We start from the raw sequence: 15,966 nt of genomic DNA on the forward strand, positions 1-15,966 counted from the left end.
GATTTTGATTTGAATCTTGGGCATTTTAGGTATTATGAAACTCTGGGTCTTACTTAAATTTTTTATAATAAGAGGAGTCCTCTGACACTGCTTCATTGGAATAAAGGGATGCCATCTCGTTTCTGCCAGGTTACAGTGTCCCCTCCTTGATCGTCTTTGACATATAGGGTGGAAGGGGGTTCCTTATTACCACTGGACAGAGTTGAGAGCCCAAGTTCCCTCAGTGGCCTCTGCTGGCACTGGAAGGCCTCATGATAGCCGGGTGGTAATGAAAGTTCTGATTCTCCAATAGACCTCCTCTGATCCTACTGTAGCAGGGAAGGAGATGAAGTTTCTTTATTACTGCCTGGTAGCAATGTAAGTCCAGGCTCTAACATGGCTTCCTCCAGTATTCCCACTGGAGTTTGGGAACACTTTTTATACTGCCTGGTGTAGATGAATGTCCTAGCTTAACATTTGGTCTTCTCTGACACCACCTTGTGCAAGGATTGGACAGCCTCTAGAGGGTGATGTCTAGGTCCACTACCCAGCCTTTGCTATTTGGAGTGTGGCCATTGCTTTCTCTGTGGTGTTTAGGTGAAGTAGAATGGTTGTTGTCTAAGAGAGAAGATGGCACACTGGCTAGCTATCCCTTTCCTGATCTTTTGGCTTAAGAAAGCAGTATTCTGTAGGGGCTTTTTTAGTTTGTGTCCATTGGTTTTTGGATTGCTGACTTCTCCAATAACCAGTCTGGAATAAATGAGATGAAAAGAAGTCCCATGGAACTCACAGCTATGTCTTTTCTTGGGTTTTGTGCTCCTTAGCTGGTCTGCCACCTTCTCTCCACCTTTTAGTCTTCTTATATTTGTTTTATATATGATGTCCAGGGTTTTAGCTGTACATTATTGGGCAGGTAAAGGGATAAGTATGACTACTCAATCTGTCCAGAAGCAGAAGTCTCTAAATTTTCATTTTCTCAGCTCTTTTGAATATATTATTTATTTGAATTCTTTCAGTTCAGAAATTGACAATTCAGAACATGAACAAAATTTAAGAGAAAATATTTCAGGTTTTAAAAGAGTAAGTTTTCAGGCATCCTTACTTTTAAAATGTATGACCAAGAATGTGATAGATTGATTTGGGGTATTCTCTGCCTTGTCATTAAGTTAGGTGGTTTAAGAATTCTTGCCCTCTTTTAGGTTAGATTTTACTTCAGATACATTTAGAAATAGAGAAATAATTGCCTTTTAGAATTTTGGTGCATTTATTGGCTTTTTAAAAAATTCTGCATGTAATTACCCTCTTGTCTGACATTAATATTAAATTTTTAGTTTGTAGTTTTTTTCTTTCGTTTTCTGGCATTTGATTGAACATATCAGTATTCTGCTATATTACCCTCTAGTTCTTTTATATTTCCATTTTTTTGACTTTTAACTTTATAATCTATCTGGAAATTATTTTGATGTTTCTGAGGTAATGATCTGGTTGGATTCTCCTCACCACCACTTCCCAAAAAACCCCAGGCAATAATTGCTTTTTTTTTCATTGCAGTTGTGGTCTTTATAATATGCTAGGTTATTTTGTATGTTATATTCTATTTCTGGGCATTATATTTCTGTTTTGTTGTTCTTTACATTCTTATGCTGGTACCAAATGCTTCTCTAGCTTTTTTAACAAAAAAGTATAATTTCTATTTATTGACTTTTTTTACATTAGCTCAATTTGATTATTCAGGTCCCTTTAATATTATTTTTTTGCCTGTTTTATTTCTCCCTGACTGAAAAAGAGTAGTAATATTTCCTATTCTTATTTATTTAGGTTAACTTCTTATGACTCTATTTTTGTTACATATAATGCTCTACTGATATCAAATTTATAACTGTCATATCTTTACATTATGTCCCTTATTAGTTTTATATGACTCTTCATTTACTGTATTTGCTTTCAATTCTCCTTTTTTGATCATGTTATTCTTGATGTCATTTTATGTGTGACTGATATTTCATTGCCTATCTTTGAGTTGTAATCCAAATCCTTTTTAGTGTGCCCCTATAGAAATATAATTTGAATTTATTTTACTGAGTATATCTCATAGATAAAGCATGTAATTGAATTTATCTTATGAACTGAATATCTTTTAGTACTTAATTAAAATGCTGTTTAATAAATGGAAATTCAGCCCATTTACATTGGCTTATAACATTCAGTCACAGTGTCATGTTTTATTTTTGTCATCTTGTTTTCTTTGGTTTTTGTTGTTGTCCTTTTTTTTATGTTACTTTGCATTTTTAGATTTTACCATCTGCTACTTTTAAAAAGCCTTTAAAATAGTCTTTCAAAATCTGCCATTGTATCTGATAAAACTCTTCTAATTATCACTTATGCTCAAATAATATGGCCTTGTTCTCTAAGCACCCTTTTATCTTTATTAGCCAGTTCCTCTTTGTTGGTCAAAATGATGCCTGTAGCAGTTATGTAGGGAAAACATGAGTGCAAATGAAGTAAGACATACCAAGATTTTGAGATTAGGAACATTAAACTCCATAGACTAATGGTAGCATAACATTGTGTAGTCAGTTCACAATGAACTGCATGGAAATAAGTTTGCAGTGGACTGGATGTATACTTTGGCATATCTTAAATATAAAACTGTGGCCTGGAGGATTGGCTCATAATTTTTCCTGAAAAGGTTAGGTATAATACAATTTGAGATTTTTTGAAAGAGATATGGTTCTCTTGGTTCCCAGTTTTTGCCCTGTTATTAGTCTTCTTTCACTTCTGTTAATATATAGTTACTAAATTCTTGAGTTCTTCCCATCAGATTCAGTATTTCATGATAATCGTGGCAGCTATTTTTTAACTCAGGTTTTTAACAATTTGCTCTTGTACTATTATAGTTTCACCCCATCTTATTTCATTTCTAAAGTCTACTGTAAGATTATGCTATCTCAGGAGTTCCCGTTGTGTCTCAGTGGTTAACAATCCAACTAGGAACCACGAGGTTGTGGGTTCAATCCCTGGCGTTGCTCAATGGATTAAGGATCTGGCATTGCCGTGTAGGTCACAGACGTGGCTCAGATCCCACGTTGCTGTTGCTGTGGCGTAGGACAGCAGCTACAGCTCCAATTAGACCCCTAGCCTGGGACCCTCCATATGCCACAAGAGCAGCCCTAGAAAAGGCAAAAAGACTAAACAAGATTATGCTATCACAGACATTCTTTTCCTTATGCTGTTCTCTTGTTTATGTAATTAGAGTGGCTGTCAGGTGAAATTCAGGTATCTCATCCTAAGTATTTGTGCTTCTTATCCCACTGTTACCTGTGTCTAAACTCACAGGACACCACTTCTCTGAGCAGTGTTTTTGCTTCAGCTAGACAGATCTTCCTGCAGTGCTCTAACATATCTCCCCTCTTTGTGTGTTTGTTCATATTGTTTGCACTTTTCCTTCTCCCTAAAATGGTCCATTTCTTCTGTGTGAGGCATCTGAGATTACCTCCCCTGTTCTTTTGCTTTTAAATCTCTTAATCCTTTGGGCTTTGCTGAATCATCATGAGTGTAACTTGTATGTCACATTGTAAATTTTCCTGTGTGTTTGTCTTTTATTCCTTATTCTAGGTAATAAGTTACTTAAGGGCAAAGAACCTATCTTCAATAATTATTAATTTTTGTGACCTTTTCACCAGTGTTTCTCAGAATTTTTTCAAGTAGGACTGGGATTTCTTCCTTCCTCCTCTCCACCATCCCGTAGGGCATTATCTTTGTCTGCTTCCCAGTGTAGTAGAAAGAGAGGAAATAATGGAAGAGTGCAGGCTCACAGTGTAACACAACACAGGCACTCACATTTCATTGGCAAGAACTTAGTTACATAATCATAACCAGCTGCAGGGAAGGCTGGGAAATGTAGGCTCTAGCTGGGCAACCATAAGTCCAGCCACAGTTGTTTTGGTGGGTGACTAGGCGTCTCAACTATAGATATATTGATAGATCTTAATTTATCTGGTGATCAGTCTATAACTGCTATGAAGGAATTTATTGGTTCTTGACTAGCAATCCTAGAATTTCTGTAATCTGGTAAAATTCTTACTCATGGTTTTCCCAAAAGATATGTTCACCATTTTAAAGCCTCTTCCAAATGACTGTAGTTTCTTCTTTAGAACTGAGGGGTTTTTTTTGTTTGTTTGTTTTTGTTTTTGTTTTTTGCTTTTTTTTAGGGCTGCATTTGTGGCATATGAAAGTTCCCAGGCTAGGGGTCGAATCAGAGCTGCAGCTGCCCGCCTACACTTCAGCCACAGGAATGCCAGATCTGAGCCGAGACTGGGACCTACACCACCCGCTCATGGCAACGCCAGATCCTTAACCCACTGAGCGAGGTTAGGGATTAAACTTGCATCCTCATGGATACCATTCAGGTTCATTACCACTGAGCCACAATGGGAACTCCCTAAAATTTTTTTTAATCTTAAGAATATTATTGTGTTGTATTGATCCTTATTAGAATATCTCAGATGGCTTTTACCTGACTCTATCTACTGACATATAATTATGAAAATTACATTTTGATGCCATATTGCTACCTCAAAATAAGGTTGTCTATTCCAAATTATACTTAGCCTTTCCTTCTACTTTCTTATATGCCCCTCTCTCTTAATTAAAAAGTCATCAAACACCTCGGTATTTTCTACTGGTTTTCCTTCTGTTATCAGAACTGTAGCAAACTCAGATATTTTAGCTAAATCAGGATGGAATAAAAAAGGGAGAAAAGTTATCTTATATATAGTATAGAAATGAAGCAGTACTGGCAGTTCCCATCATGGCGCAGTGGTTAACAAATCCAACTAAGAACCATGAGGTCTCAGGTTCGATCCCTGGCCTTGCTCAGTGGGTTAAGGATCCAGTGTCACCATGGTGTAGGTCGCAGATGCGGCTTGGATCCAGCTTTGCTGTGGCTGTGGCTTAGGCCAGCGGCTACAGCTCCGATTCGACTCCTACCCTGGGAACCTCCATATGCTGTGGGAGTGGCCCTAGAAAAGGCAAAAAGACAAAAAAAAAAAAAAAAAAAAAAAGAAAAGAAATGAAGCAGTAACTTATTTTATGAAAAGTATTTTTCTTTTATTACTATTTTTTACTTCTCCATTGGAAATGATTACATTATTAAAGGGATAATAAAATAAAAAATATGTAAAAGAAATAACAGAATAGTTGCCCTTTATTTTTTTTTGATCCCTGGTTCTGGCTGTTAGCTTGTTAAGATTAATTAAAATTTGTAACTAATAACCACAATTTTTTTTTTTTTTGTCTTTTTAGGGCCGCACCCACAGCATATGGAGGTTTCCAGGTAGGGGTCAAATTGGAGCTGTAGCCGCTAAACTACGCCACAGCCACAGCAACACAGGATCTGAGCCATGTCTGCAACCTACATCACAGCTCATGGCAATGCCAGATCCTGAACCCACTGAGTGAGGCCAGGGATCAAACCTAGTCAGATTTGTTTCTGCAAAGCCACGGTGGGAACTCCTAATTTTATTTTTATATGTAATATAATCATCAATCTATTTTTTTACCACCTAATCTGTACTTCCTTTGGACAGTTATATCTTTAAGGGTAATGTATATTTGTTTGTTTCTTGTGATGAGAACTCTTAGGATTTACTCTCTTAACAGCTTTCATATAAACATACAACAGTGTTAATTATATTTATCATGCTATATATTACATCCCTAGTACTTATTTACTTCCATAAAGTGGAATTTTGTACCTTTTGACTGCCTTCATCTAGCTCCCGCTTCCCCCAGCTCCCACATCTCATAATCAAAAATCTCATTTCTTTTTCTATGACCTTGTTTGGTTTTGAAATATAATTGACCTATAGCACTATGTTAGTTCCTGTTATGTAACATGGTGATTTGATATTTCTATACATTTCAAAATGATCACCACAATAAGTCCACTTACCGTCTATTATCATACAAAGATATTACAAGAGGTAATGTAGTTTTAGTAACAGAATTACACTTTCGTGTGTGTACTTTAATGGTTTTTGTAAAAGCAAGTAAACCTAAAAGTAAAATGTTTATTTATAAAACAGCTGAAGTAGTCTTTGTTCTCAACCTATACATTTTTTTTCTTTTTAGGGCAGCACCCATGTCATATCAAAGTTCCCAGGCTAGGGGTCAAATCCGAGCCATAGCTGCCGGCCTACCCCACAGCCATAGTAAACAGGATCCAAGCTGCATCTGTGACCTACACCACAGCCTGTGGCAATGCTGGATCCCCGACCCACTGAATGAAGCCAGGGATTGAAGCCACATCCTCATGGATACTAGTTGGATTCATTTCCACTGTGCCACAGTGGGAGCTCCTTAACCTGTACATTTAAATCTGGATACTAGTTGGATTCATTTCCACTGTGCCACAGTGGGAGCTCCTTAACCTGTACATTTAATTCTGGATAAAAGACCAGTCATTGAAGCCTGTGATCCTAGTTGTTATTTATGTGTTGGTTTTTTTTGTTTTGTTTTGTTTTGTTTTGTTTTGTTTTTGCTTTTTAGGGCTGAACCCACAGAATGTGGAGGTTCCCAGGCTAGAGGTCTAATTGAAGCTACAGCTGCCGGCCTACAGCACAGCCACAGCAACGCCAGATCCGAGCCGCATCTGCAACCTACACCACAGCTCACAGCAACGCTGGATCCTTAACCCACTGAGCAAGGGCAGGGATCGAACCCGCAACCTCGTGGTTCCCAGTGGGATTCGTTTCCGCTGTGCCACGACGGGAACTCCCTATGTGTTGTTTTAATGTTTTTAAGATATAATTCACAGAAACCATTTGAATTTATACCATTGAATTTTTACTTTTCTAGCATCCTTTTATCAAGAATGCAAAACCTGTATCAATTTTAAGAGACCTGATCACAGACGCCATGGAGATCAAAGCTAAAAGACATGAAGAACAGCAGCGAGAACTGGAAGAAGAGGAAGAAAATTCGGTTTGTAATTACCCTAAAATAGTTGACTTTTTTCTTCTGTGTCATTTCCCTATAATTTTGGGCTTTTTTTCTTTAAATATATCAATAGCGGTTTCTGTTTTATTGTACAAGTGAGATATATTTGTTCATTAAATCTCAAAATATATTTCATTTTCATTGAATTTGGTGAGAGAGATGCTTTAAGCTTATATTCTAGATATAAATTTTTTTTTTTGCCAGTGAATGCACCATTCATAATTTTAAATAGCATCCTCATGAAGGTGTTTTTTTAATAAATTATATGGGATGATGTAAAGACCTTGGTTCTTGCTCTCAAAGTGTTTTAGTTCCCACTTTGTATTCCTGTGTGATAATAGATGGAGTTAATTTTTTATTTCTCTCTACAAATGATTAACATTTATAAATGTTTTTTTTTTTTAGTTTTTTTTGTAGTTTCAAAAGCGCTTTAATCATATTATTTCATTTGATCTTTAAAAAAAAGTAAGGTTAAATATGTATATATTAGAATCCCGTTTTGCAGTTGAGTGAAATTAGATTAAGAGGGTTCACAAAACGGGTGAGGAATCAAGAATAAAACTTAGTTGTTTACTTTTAAATTACTATGCTCCTTCATTAAGACTTTATGCTCACTTTTCAACCAAATATTTATTAGTACTTCTAAAAATAAACGACATTGGCTTATCCATTATGTAATTTTTGATAAGATTACGTTCTGAAAGAAGTCTAGTCTTTTCCCTTCTGGGGTGGTGCCTATTGGCTTTCCTTTACCTTGTGTAAGTTTCTCGTGAATGTTGGCTTAAACTGCCTTTCAAAAGCTGTCATTGGACTGGTGACTGTTTTTACTTTGCTCTCTTCTTATACTTAGCTATAGGCTGGTCGCCATTTTTGATGGATAGGGAACCATTGATCACCCCAGAACTTACCAGTTTTTACTAGTTTATATAGCAAGGTCTTTAAAACTAGTTAACTTTGGTTACTTTCTTCCACTTTGATGATCTCTTTCTTCACTATTTCCCTGTTTCACTATTTTCCTATTCTTCACTGAGCTCCAATCACATTGATCTTCTTTTAGTTTTTTTATTTTTTTAACATGTCAATAATTTTTCCATATGCAGGGCCTTTGCCTTTGCCATTCCCACTGCTTGAAACATTCTTCCTTAGAACTCATTGAATGACTAGACTCTCATCGTTCGGGCCTCATCTTTATTTATTTATTTATTTATTTATTTTTGTCTTTTTGCTATTTCTTGGGCTGCTCCCGCGGCATATGGAGGTTCCCAGGCTAGGGGTCGAATCAGAGCCATAGCCACTGGCCTATGCCAGAGCCACAGCAATGCAGGATCCGAGCCGCGTCTGCAATCTACACCACAGCTCACGGCAACGCTGGATGGTTAACCCACTGAGCAAGGACAGGGATCGAGCCCGCAACCTCATGGTTCCTAGTTGGATTCATTAACCACTGCGCCACGACGGAAACTCCAGGGCCTCATCTTTAAATATCATATGCCCTTAAAACTTAGCAGTTTAAAATAACACACATTTATTATCTCATGTATCTGGAGATCAGTATTTCAGGAGTGGCATAGTTGGATGATTTTGGCACAGAATCTCTCCTAAGGTTACAATTTAAGTATTGGTCAGAGCTGCAGCCATCTGAAGGCTTGACAAGGACTGCAGTTCCCAGGTAGCTCACTCATATGGCTGTTGGCAGACTACCACAACTCCTTGCCATCTGGGACTCCCATAGGATTATTTGAGAGTCTTCATGGTCTAGCAGCTAACTTCTCTTGGAGTGAGTGATCCAAGAGAGAGAACAAGGAAGACATTTCAATGCCTTTTATACATAGTCTCAGGAGTTGCACACTGTCAATTCTGCCACATTCTATTTATTAAAAGAAGCTATTGGTTATGGAGAATGGTGGAGTAGGAGATCTAAAATTAAGTGGCTCCACAGAAGCAACTATTAAGCTGACAGAAATGGACAAATCAACTTTTTGAAAAGACTAGAATCTAATTTTAAAAACTTGCAGCTTAATGAAGAAAGGCTATTAAGTTTTGGTAAGAAAGTGTTGTGGCATTTTGGCTTCACATGCCTGCCATCCCCAATTTTTTAGCTCAGTGGCAGCCATGGGAACAGTGGTAGAGGTTGGCGGCAGGCAGGGAAAAGGAGTAAGAACCTTATTTTCAAAAAATGGTGCTTCTGCATTTTGTACTATGTGGCAGTTCCCTGAAGGACTGGCATTGGGGGTTTGCCTTTGTTTTGTCTCCTTAAACTGGAGTAGCTTCCTGGATGATGTCTATCAAAAACATCTAAATCTTCTAGAGTTCATAAACAAATTTAGCAAAGTTGTGAAGTACAAGATCAACATACAAAAATCAATTATGTTTTTATGTGCCAGCAATGAACAATGCAAAAAGGAACTTAAGAAAACAATATCATTTACAATAGCATCCAAGAGAATAGAATACTCAAGAATATATTTAGCCATGGAGGTGAAAGAATTATACAATGAAAAATACAACACATTGCTAAAAAGACATCCCATGTTCATGGATTGGAAGACTTAATATTATTTAAATGGCAGTACTTCCCAAAGTGACTCCTGCAATCCACATCAAAACCCCAATGGTCTTTTTTTTTTTTTTTTCCTCAAAACAGAAAAGCCAGTCTTCATATGGAAGAAGGGGTACCAAGAGCTAAAACAATACTGGAAAAATAACAAAATTGGAGGATTCACTTTCTGTATTATGTTTTTAGAACATAATACAATGCTACAGTAATTAAATCAATGTGGTACTGGCATAAACATTGACATATAGATCAATGGAATAGAATTGAGAGTCCAGAAATAAACCCATACATCTGTGGACAATTAATTTTCAACACAAGTGTGGAAACCATTCAGTGGAAAAAGAGCAGTCCCTTTAATAGATGGTACTGGGATAGCCACATGTAAAAGAGTGAAATTGGATCTTTACCTTTTGTTGTATACAGTAATTTTTTTGGGTGGGGGGCACCTGCAGCATTTGGAAGTTCTCAGGCTAGGGGTCAAATCAGAGCTACAACTGTGGGCCTATACCACAGCCACAGCAATGCCAGGTCTAAGCTGCTTCTGGGACCTACACCACAGCTCACGGCAACACCAGATCCTTAACCTACTGAGCAGGGCCAGGGATTGAACCTGTGTTCTTGTGGATACTAGTCGAATTACTCACCATTGAGCCACAACAGGAACTCCACAATGACCTTTTAATATAAGATCACATTAGATGAATCAGTGACCAAAATATAAGAGCTAAAAGTTTATTGCTTTTCAGGATGTTACTAATAGTCTCTTGAGTGCTTCCAGCACATTCAGGGTGTGGAGTATTATGTTCAACCTTTTGAAAGAAAGACTGTCAGAATATTGTGGATAGATTTAAAAAGTCAAATCAGGGTTTTATGATTTCTTAGTTTTCAAATAACTAACCAAGCTGGTGTTTCTGAGTGAAACTACTATGTTGTTTTTTGTTGTTTTAATTGAAATTATAAGAAAAAATTAAGTCTTGGCAGAGTCACACTTTGAGAAGTATTCACATGCTTGCTTTAGATTATGTTCTCGGGCAGTAGTTTCTATCTTGCTCTGACTATAAACAAATGTACACACACATACCCATACAATTTATAAGAACAGGATATATAGGGTAGATCTGAATTCCTTCTACAGTAGGAGTATATTTCTGCACGGCTATTCCTTTTAACCAAATTTTAAAATCAGTAGCCATGTTCTCTCAGAAACTTTTATTTACACTGAAGGCTCAAAATTTTAGAGTTTGTCTTTATCCTGCTCATCCCTTTGGGGTTCTCCTGCAATTGGCTTAAAATTGGATTACATATACAGTTTTAAAGTAAAATAGCTAAATTCTCATAGAGCTACATGTCTCCTAATATTCACAGCCTAATTGACGTTGAAGTGATACTCTTATTTTTCATTAAAGTAAAACATTTTCATACAATATGCATTCATTTCTGAACAAGTCTGCACAAAGTTGGACATTGTCTATATAAATTGTAGACATACAGGACTTTTTCTTCTCATTCAGGTTGTACTTACATATCTGTAGCATTCAAGGTGTGAGCATGCATTCTGTCTGGTAATTTATTAATTGTATAATAAACTATTCATTCCTGTGTAGTTCTTAAACTGTAATTAGTGATTTTTGAAAGACTAGTTTTAAGTTATCTGGTATGGCTTATTAAAATATTATGTAGGCACTTATGTTTAAATATTACGAAGTAAAAGTTAGTGCTTTCTATTTTTAAGTAAAATAACAAGGCAGGCATTCCATGCGTGGTACATTGGATGATTATTTAAAAGTGGAATGAATGGTGTTAGTAAATTGAATTTATAAGATAAGACATAGAATGCACCATTGACAAGCGGTTATTTTTAAAGTTGATTAAAAGATTGATAAGGAGTTTACAAGAATTGCTTTGCCACTGTTGATCACATTTCCCATGTTGATCACAGTGTTAATTTAAGTGAAATACAAGAAGCTGAACAGATGTAGGAGAATGTTATTAAAACCTTGAGCAATGAGTGAGACGCTTCTGGATGTTAGGCTTGCTTGAGAGCTTTTGACTTTTATGCATGTCATGGGCCTTTTGTTTTCACTTCATCTAAAGAAAGTGTCATTTTATTTAATGTTAATTTAGTCATGGTTCAAAGAAAAAGGTTTTGCCTATTAACTGGCTTTAGACCATGTTTTAGAGCTTCTGTCTTTGGGAAAGAAATGAAGACTTTATGATGATTTCTTTGTGGTCTGAACTCTAAACTTGGCAGGCTGTGGTCCTTAATGTCTGCGGGAGTACATATCCCCTTTTAATGTGATTCACTGAAGCAGTAGTTCTCAGCATGGGTGTGGGGAGAAATGCCAGGGTGCTTGGAAAAATCCCCACCCCTACAGATGGTAATCTAGCCTCCAGGTGAGCATTCTCAGAACCTTCCATCTTCCTCTACCCCTGTTTAGTAAAGGAACTTCAAATAAACTGGTAAAGAATAGCGCAACATCAGAATTATCCCAAGTCAGTCCAAAGGCTTCTAATGTACCTAACTGGTTAAATGGGCAGTGGTGGGGCCAGGGAGAATTTATCTAAGAGCTGGACAGACTGCTTGGACTAAAAGTCCTGCTTCTGTTTGCAAATAATTGTCATTGGCCAAGTTTAGATAGTTATGACTATGTAAACGTCATAATATATTATTATTACATATTTTTATTTTTGTGACTTCTGGAACGAATAATTGTCACAGCTTTTGTTACTGTTGTTTATTGCTGTTAATTATTCTATGTACCTATCACTAATTTGTTCTCAAATACTGCATTCCCATACTCTTTGCAGAAGCTATAAAGACCTCTGTGTGTATTCAAACACAAATGCTTTATTAGTGTCATACTTTTTTACCAAGGGGACAGTGATAGATCATACCTCATAGAGTTGTTATGGGATGTGATAAAATAATAAATAATATAAATAAAATATGGGAATGTAATAAAAGTATCTTCACACTTAAAACAGTTTATCTCATATAATATGCTCAATTAAGTTTAGCTTCATTTTTATTAATGCTACTGCTTATATTACCAGTACTACTCTTATGTATATTATAATATGTATATATTTTATTATTAGAATATTTTGGCCAGGCTTTTTGTTTTTGTTATTGTTTTGGTTTTTTTTTTTTTTTTTTTTTTTAGTTTTTGATATTTCCTTGGTGTTAGTTTTTGGTGCTGATGATGGTTTTTCTATTCTATGGGCCACCAAAATAACACCACTGATCAGACTTGAACTAATATTTTGAAAATTTCTTTTTAAATATTTTAAAACAAATTTTAAATGGCTATGTGTGTTTTGAAGAATTGGTGGGAATTTTTATAAGCCTACTTTAAAGCTTCTAAAATATATATTTGAAGAAAACCAGTGAAGAGATTTTTTAAATTGATTCTCATCCTTTACTTCTTGAAAAGTAAATTAGATTTAGAAAGAAATGTTTGTATTTGAGATAAAATTATTGTTGTAAACTGAAATTCTTTAAAAGAATGAATTACTTATTTCTCACTTTTCCCGTGTAATTAAGGCTTAATTCTAAAAAAAAAAAATTCCTGTCCGGTGTTTAGATAGTTATGACTATGTAAACATCATAATATAGTATTATTACATATTTTTATTTTTGTGATTTCTGGAACGAGTAATTGTCACAGCTTTTGTTATTTACTGTTGTTTGTTGCTGTTAATTATTCTGTGTACCTGTCACCAATTTGTTCTCAAATGCTGCATTCCCATACTCTATGCAGAAGCTATAAAGACCTCTGTGTGAGTTCAAACACAAATGCTTTATTAGTGTCATACTTTTTTCTTGACTCATTCTTTCTCTAGCCCTCTGTCTTCCTCTAATCTGAACTATTAAATTCTAGAGTCTAGAGCAGCTGTCCTCTGCAGAGCACCCCCTTCAACATCATCCTGGAAATTTCCTCTTTCTCTGTTCTGTAATGGATCCCCTGTTTCCTAAATCTTGTCTCTCTTGTTTTACTTGCATATCTCCTGGTATATTCTAGACAATAGCTGGTTTTTTTCCAGATATGTATATCTGACTCTGTCTTTATTCTGTCTTTATTGTTCATTGATTATTAAATTCTGGGTATAAAATTCTGGATTGAAAATAATGTTGCCTGGAAATTTTGAAGGTCTTGCTCTATTTCTTAACTCAATAGTAAGGGTGATGAGAATACAGGTGACATTTACATACCTAATCCTTTGAATGTTTTATAGAGTTTTATAGAACTTCACTTTCTCCTTGCTATAATAAAACTTTCATGGAATGTACCTTGGTGTAGATCTTTTTATATTAATTGTGTAGAGTGAGTGATTTTTGGCCCTTTCAATCTGAAAGTGGCCTTCAGTTTTGTGTAATTTTATATTTGCTATTATGTCTTTGCTTTTTTTTTTTTTTTTTTAGGGCCACACCTGTGGCATATGGAGATTCCCAGGCTAGGAGTCAAATCAGAGCTGCAGCTGCTGGCCTGCACCACAGCCACAGCAATGCCTGATCCTTAACCCATGGAGCAAGGCCAGGGATCAAACCTGCATCCTCATGGATGCTAGTCAGATTTGTTAAACTGCTGAGCCATGATGGGAACTCCATATTTGCTATTTCTTAATAATTTCCTCTCTTTTCTCTCTCCTCCTCTTTCTGCCTCCCCTCTCTGTCCTTCCCTCCTTCTTTCTTCCTCCCTTATCCCTCATCTCCCTTTCTCTCTCACTTTCCTTTTATTTGCTTGTTAAACCTCTTAGATTTATCTCTGACCTTTTCATGTTTTTTTCTCTTTTTTTCTTTTTGTTCTTTCTTCTCCATGTTTATCTTCTAACTCTTCTTTTTTTTTTTCATAGCAAGTATTTAATATCCAAGAATCTTTCTCTTCCTCACTGTTGTTATCATTATCACTTTGAGTTTTCTTTTTCTCTCTTCCTTGTCTCTGTTTCCTTTGTGTTTGTTTTGATCTCTACCTTTTAACTTTATGGGTTTTCCTCAATGGTCTAATGACCGTATTTGAGAGAAACACTAAAATTGCCTCCTGGAAACTTTGTGTAAGAGTAGAGCTAGGTGACTTGTGAACCTTACTGTAAAAGATGTAAGGACCCACTGCTCTTGGGCCTGAATTTGCTTGCCTCTTGTGAGTTCTCTCCTTACAGCTTAAGTTTTGAATTACTTTGGTCTGCTGTGTTAGCTACTACTTACATATTTATCTGCTTTCTAGCTTCTAGTTTTTTTTGACATTTCCTGTTTGTCTCCCCCTCATGCTCTTTGTCTTTATGAATTTATCTTTTTCTCTACCTTTATTGCAATCTTATACAGTAAAAACTGTATTTTTTGAGGTTTGAGTGGAATAAGCATAAACCCATATATGTGCTCGATCCATCATTTTAATGAAAACTACTGCCATTTGTCATTTCTGTGTGTTCTGATGTCATAATTTTAAAGTGAGTTTTTAATGTGACGATATTTAATATATCTTTATAAACAAATGTGTAACACCTCATATGTTATAATGATTAAAAAACTGCTTAAATATTCATAAATTATCACAATTCAAAGAAAATTTTTTGTACAATTCCAGTTTTTTTCTGGACAATTCGTAAATCAAAATGATGTAGAAAGGGAAGTAGAAACTTCTAAAAGATAATAACATTACAAGAAAATTGAGGCAGTTTAAGGCAAGTTATACCAATGTAGTAGTTGATGAAAATAGAATTAAATGTATACCTGAAACTAACACAATATTGCAAATCAACTATATTTCAGTTTTTTAAAAAAAGTAAAATGAGTATTTCTCTTTTTCTGTATCACTGTTGTCTTTTGTAAAATAATTTTCTTTAAATGGTAGAACAAAAGTATAATCTTGGGCCCTCCAACCATATGAGGAAAATTTTAGAGTAATGAGCCATTATTTGATTGATTTTGTGCTTGCCTTAACATCTGTTATCTGTGTGGTTAAGATTGTTGCTCTGTAGCCTCTCCTTGTATTCATTTGTAGCTCATCTTAGTTACCTTTGGCCCATGAAACTTGGCTGGTTCTTTCTTGGAATTTGCTCCAGTTCAGTGGATTCATTTGGCCAATACCTGCTGTTTATGGTACTGGCTACCTTTTAGGATGTGGCAGAAATTTTTGGATGGATATTTTGATATATTAGTTGTTTTCATTTGAGATTTTTCTTTTCCCTCCATTCCTTTTCTCTCATATTTGATTATTTCAAAGATGAATGATGTTTTCAGCATCATGGGAGATCTGCATTGCCAAGTTTTATTTGTACATTTATTTTTAGTGTAGGAGTACCGAGGCCTGTATGTTAGCTTTGATGGCCTTTATGTTAGCTGTCTTTAGTCTCGACCCTGGATTGGTCCTTTTCCAGTGACTGGGCTGCAGTATGACAGAGAGCCAGCTTGGCACTGGACCATTGAAAAATTT

The 15,966-nt window shown here is 35.8% G+C and overlaps 1 protein-coding gene across 5 annotated transcripts in view; it reads left to right on the forward strand.

Annotated features, from left to right (window-relative positions):
• The window catches only part of STK3 (serine/threonine kinase 3), a 295,227-nt gene that overhangs the window by 180,262 nt on the left and 98,999 nt on the right, over positions 1–15,966 (forward strand). For all 5 annotated transcript variants that reach the window (XM_005655350.4, XM_085022011.1, XM_085022014.1 and 2 more), the window contains one exon: positions 6,838–6,963. In XM_005655350.4, the coding sequence (XP_005655407.3) occupies positions 6,838–6,963 (126 nt within the window). The remainder of the gene's footprint in view (positions 1–6,837; positions 6,964–15,966) is intronic.

This window comes from Sus scrofa, chromosome 4 (genome assembly GCF_054392235.1).
Source record: "Sus scrofa isolate SSC_HxYL_T2T_F1_AM1 chromosome 4, Sscrofa_HxYL_maternal_Yorkshire_Landrace_v2.0, whole genome shotgun sequence".
Classification (NCBI taxonomy): Eukaryota; Metazoa; Chordata; class Mammalia; order Artiodactyla; family Suidae; genus Sus; species Sus scrofa.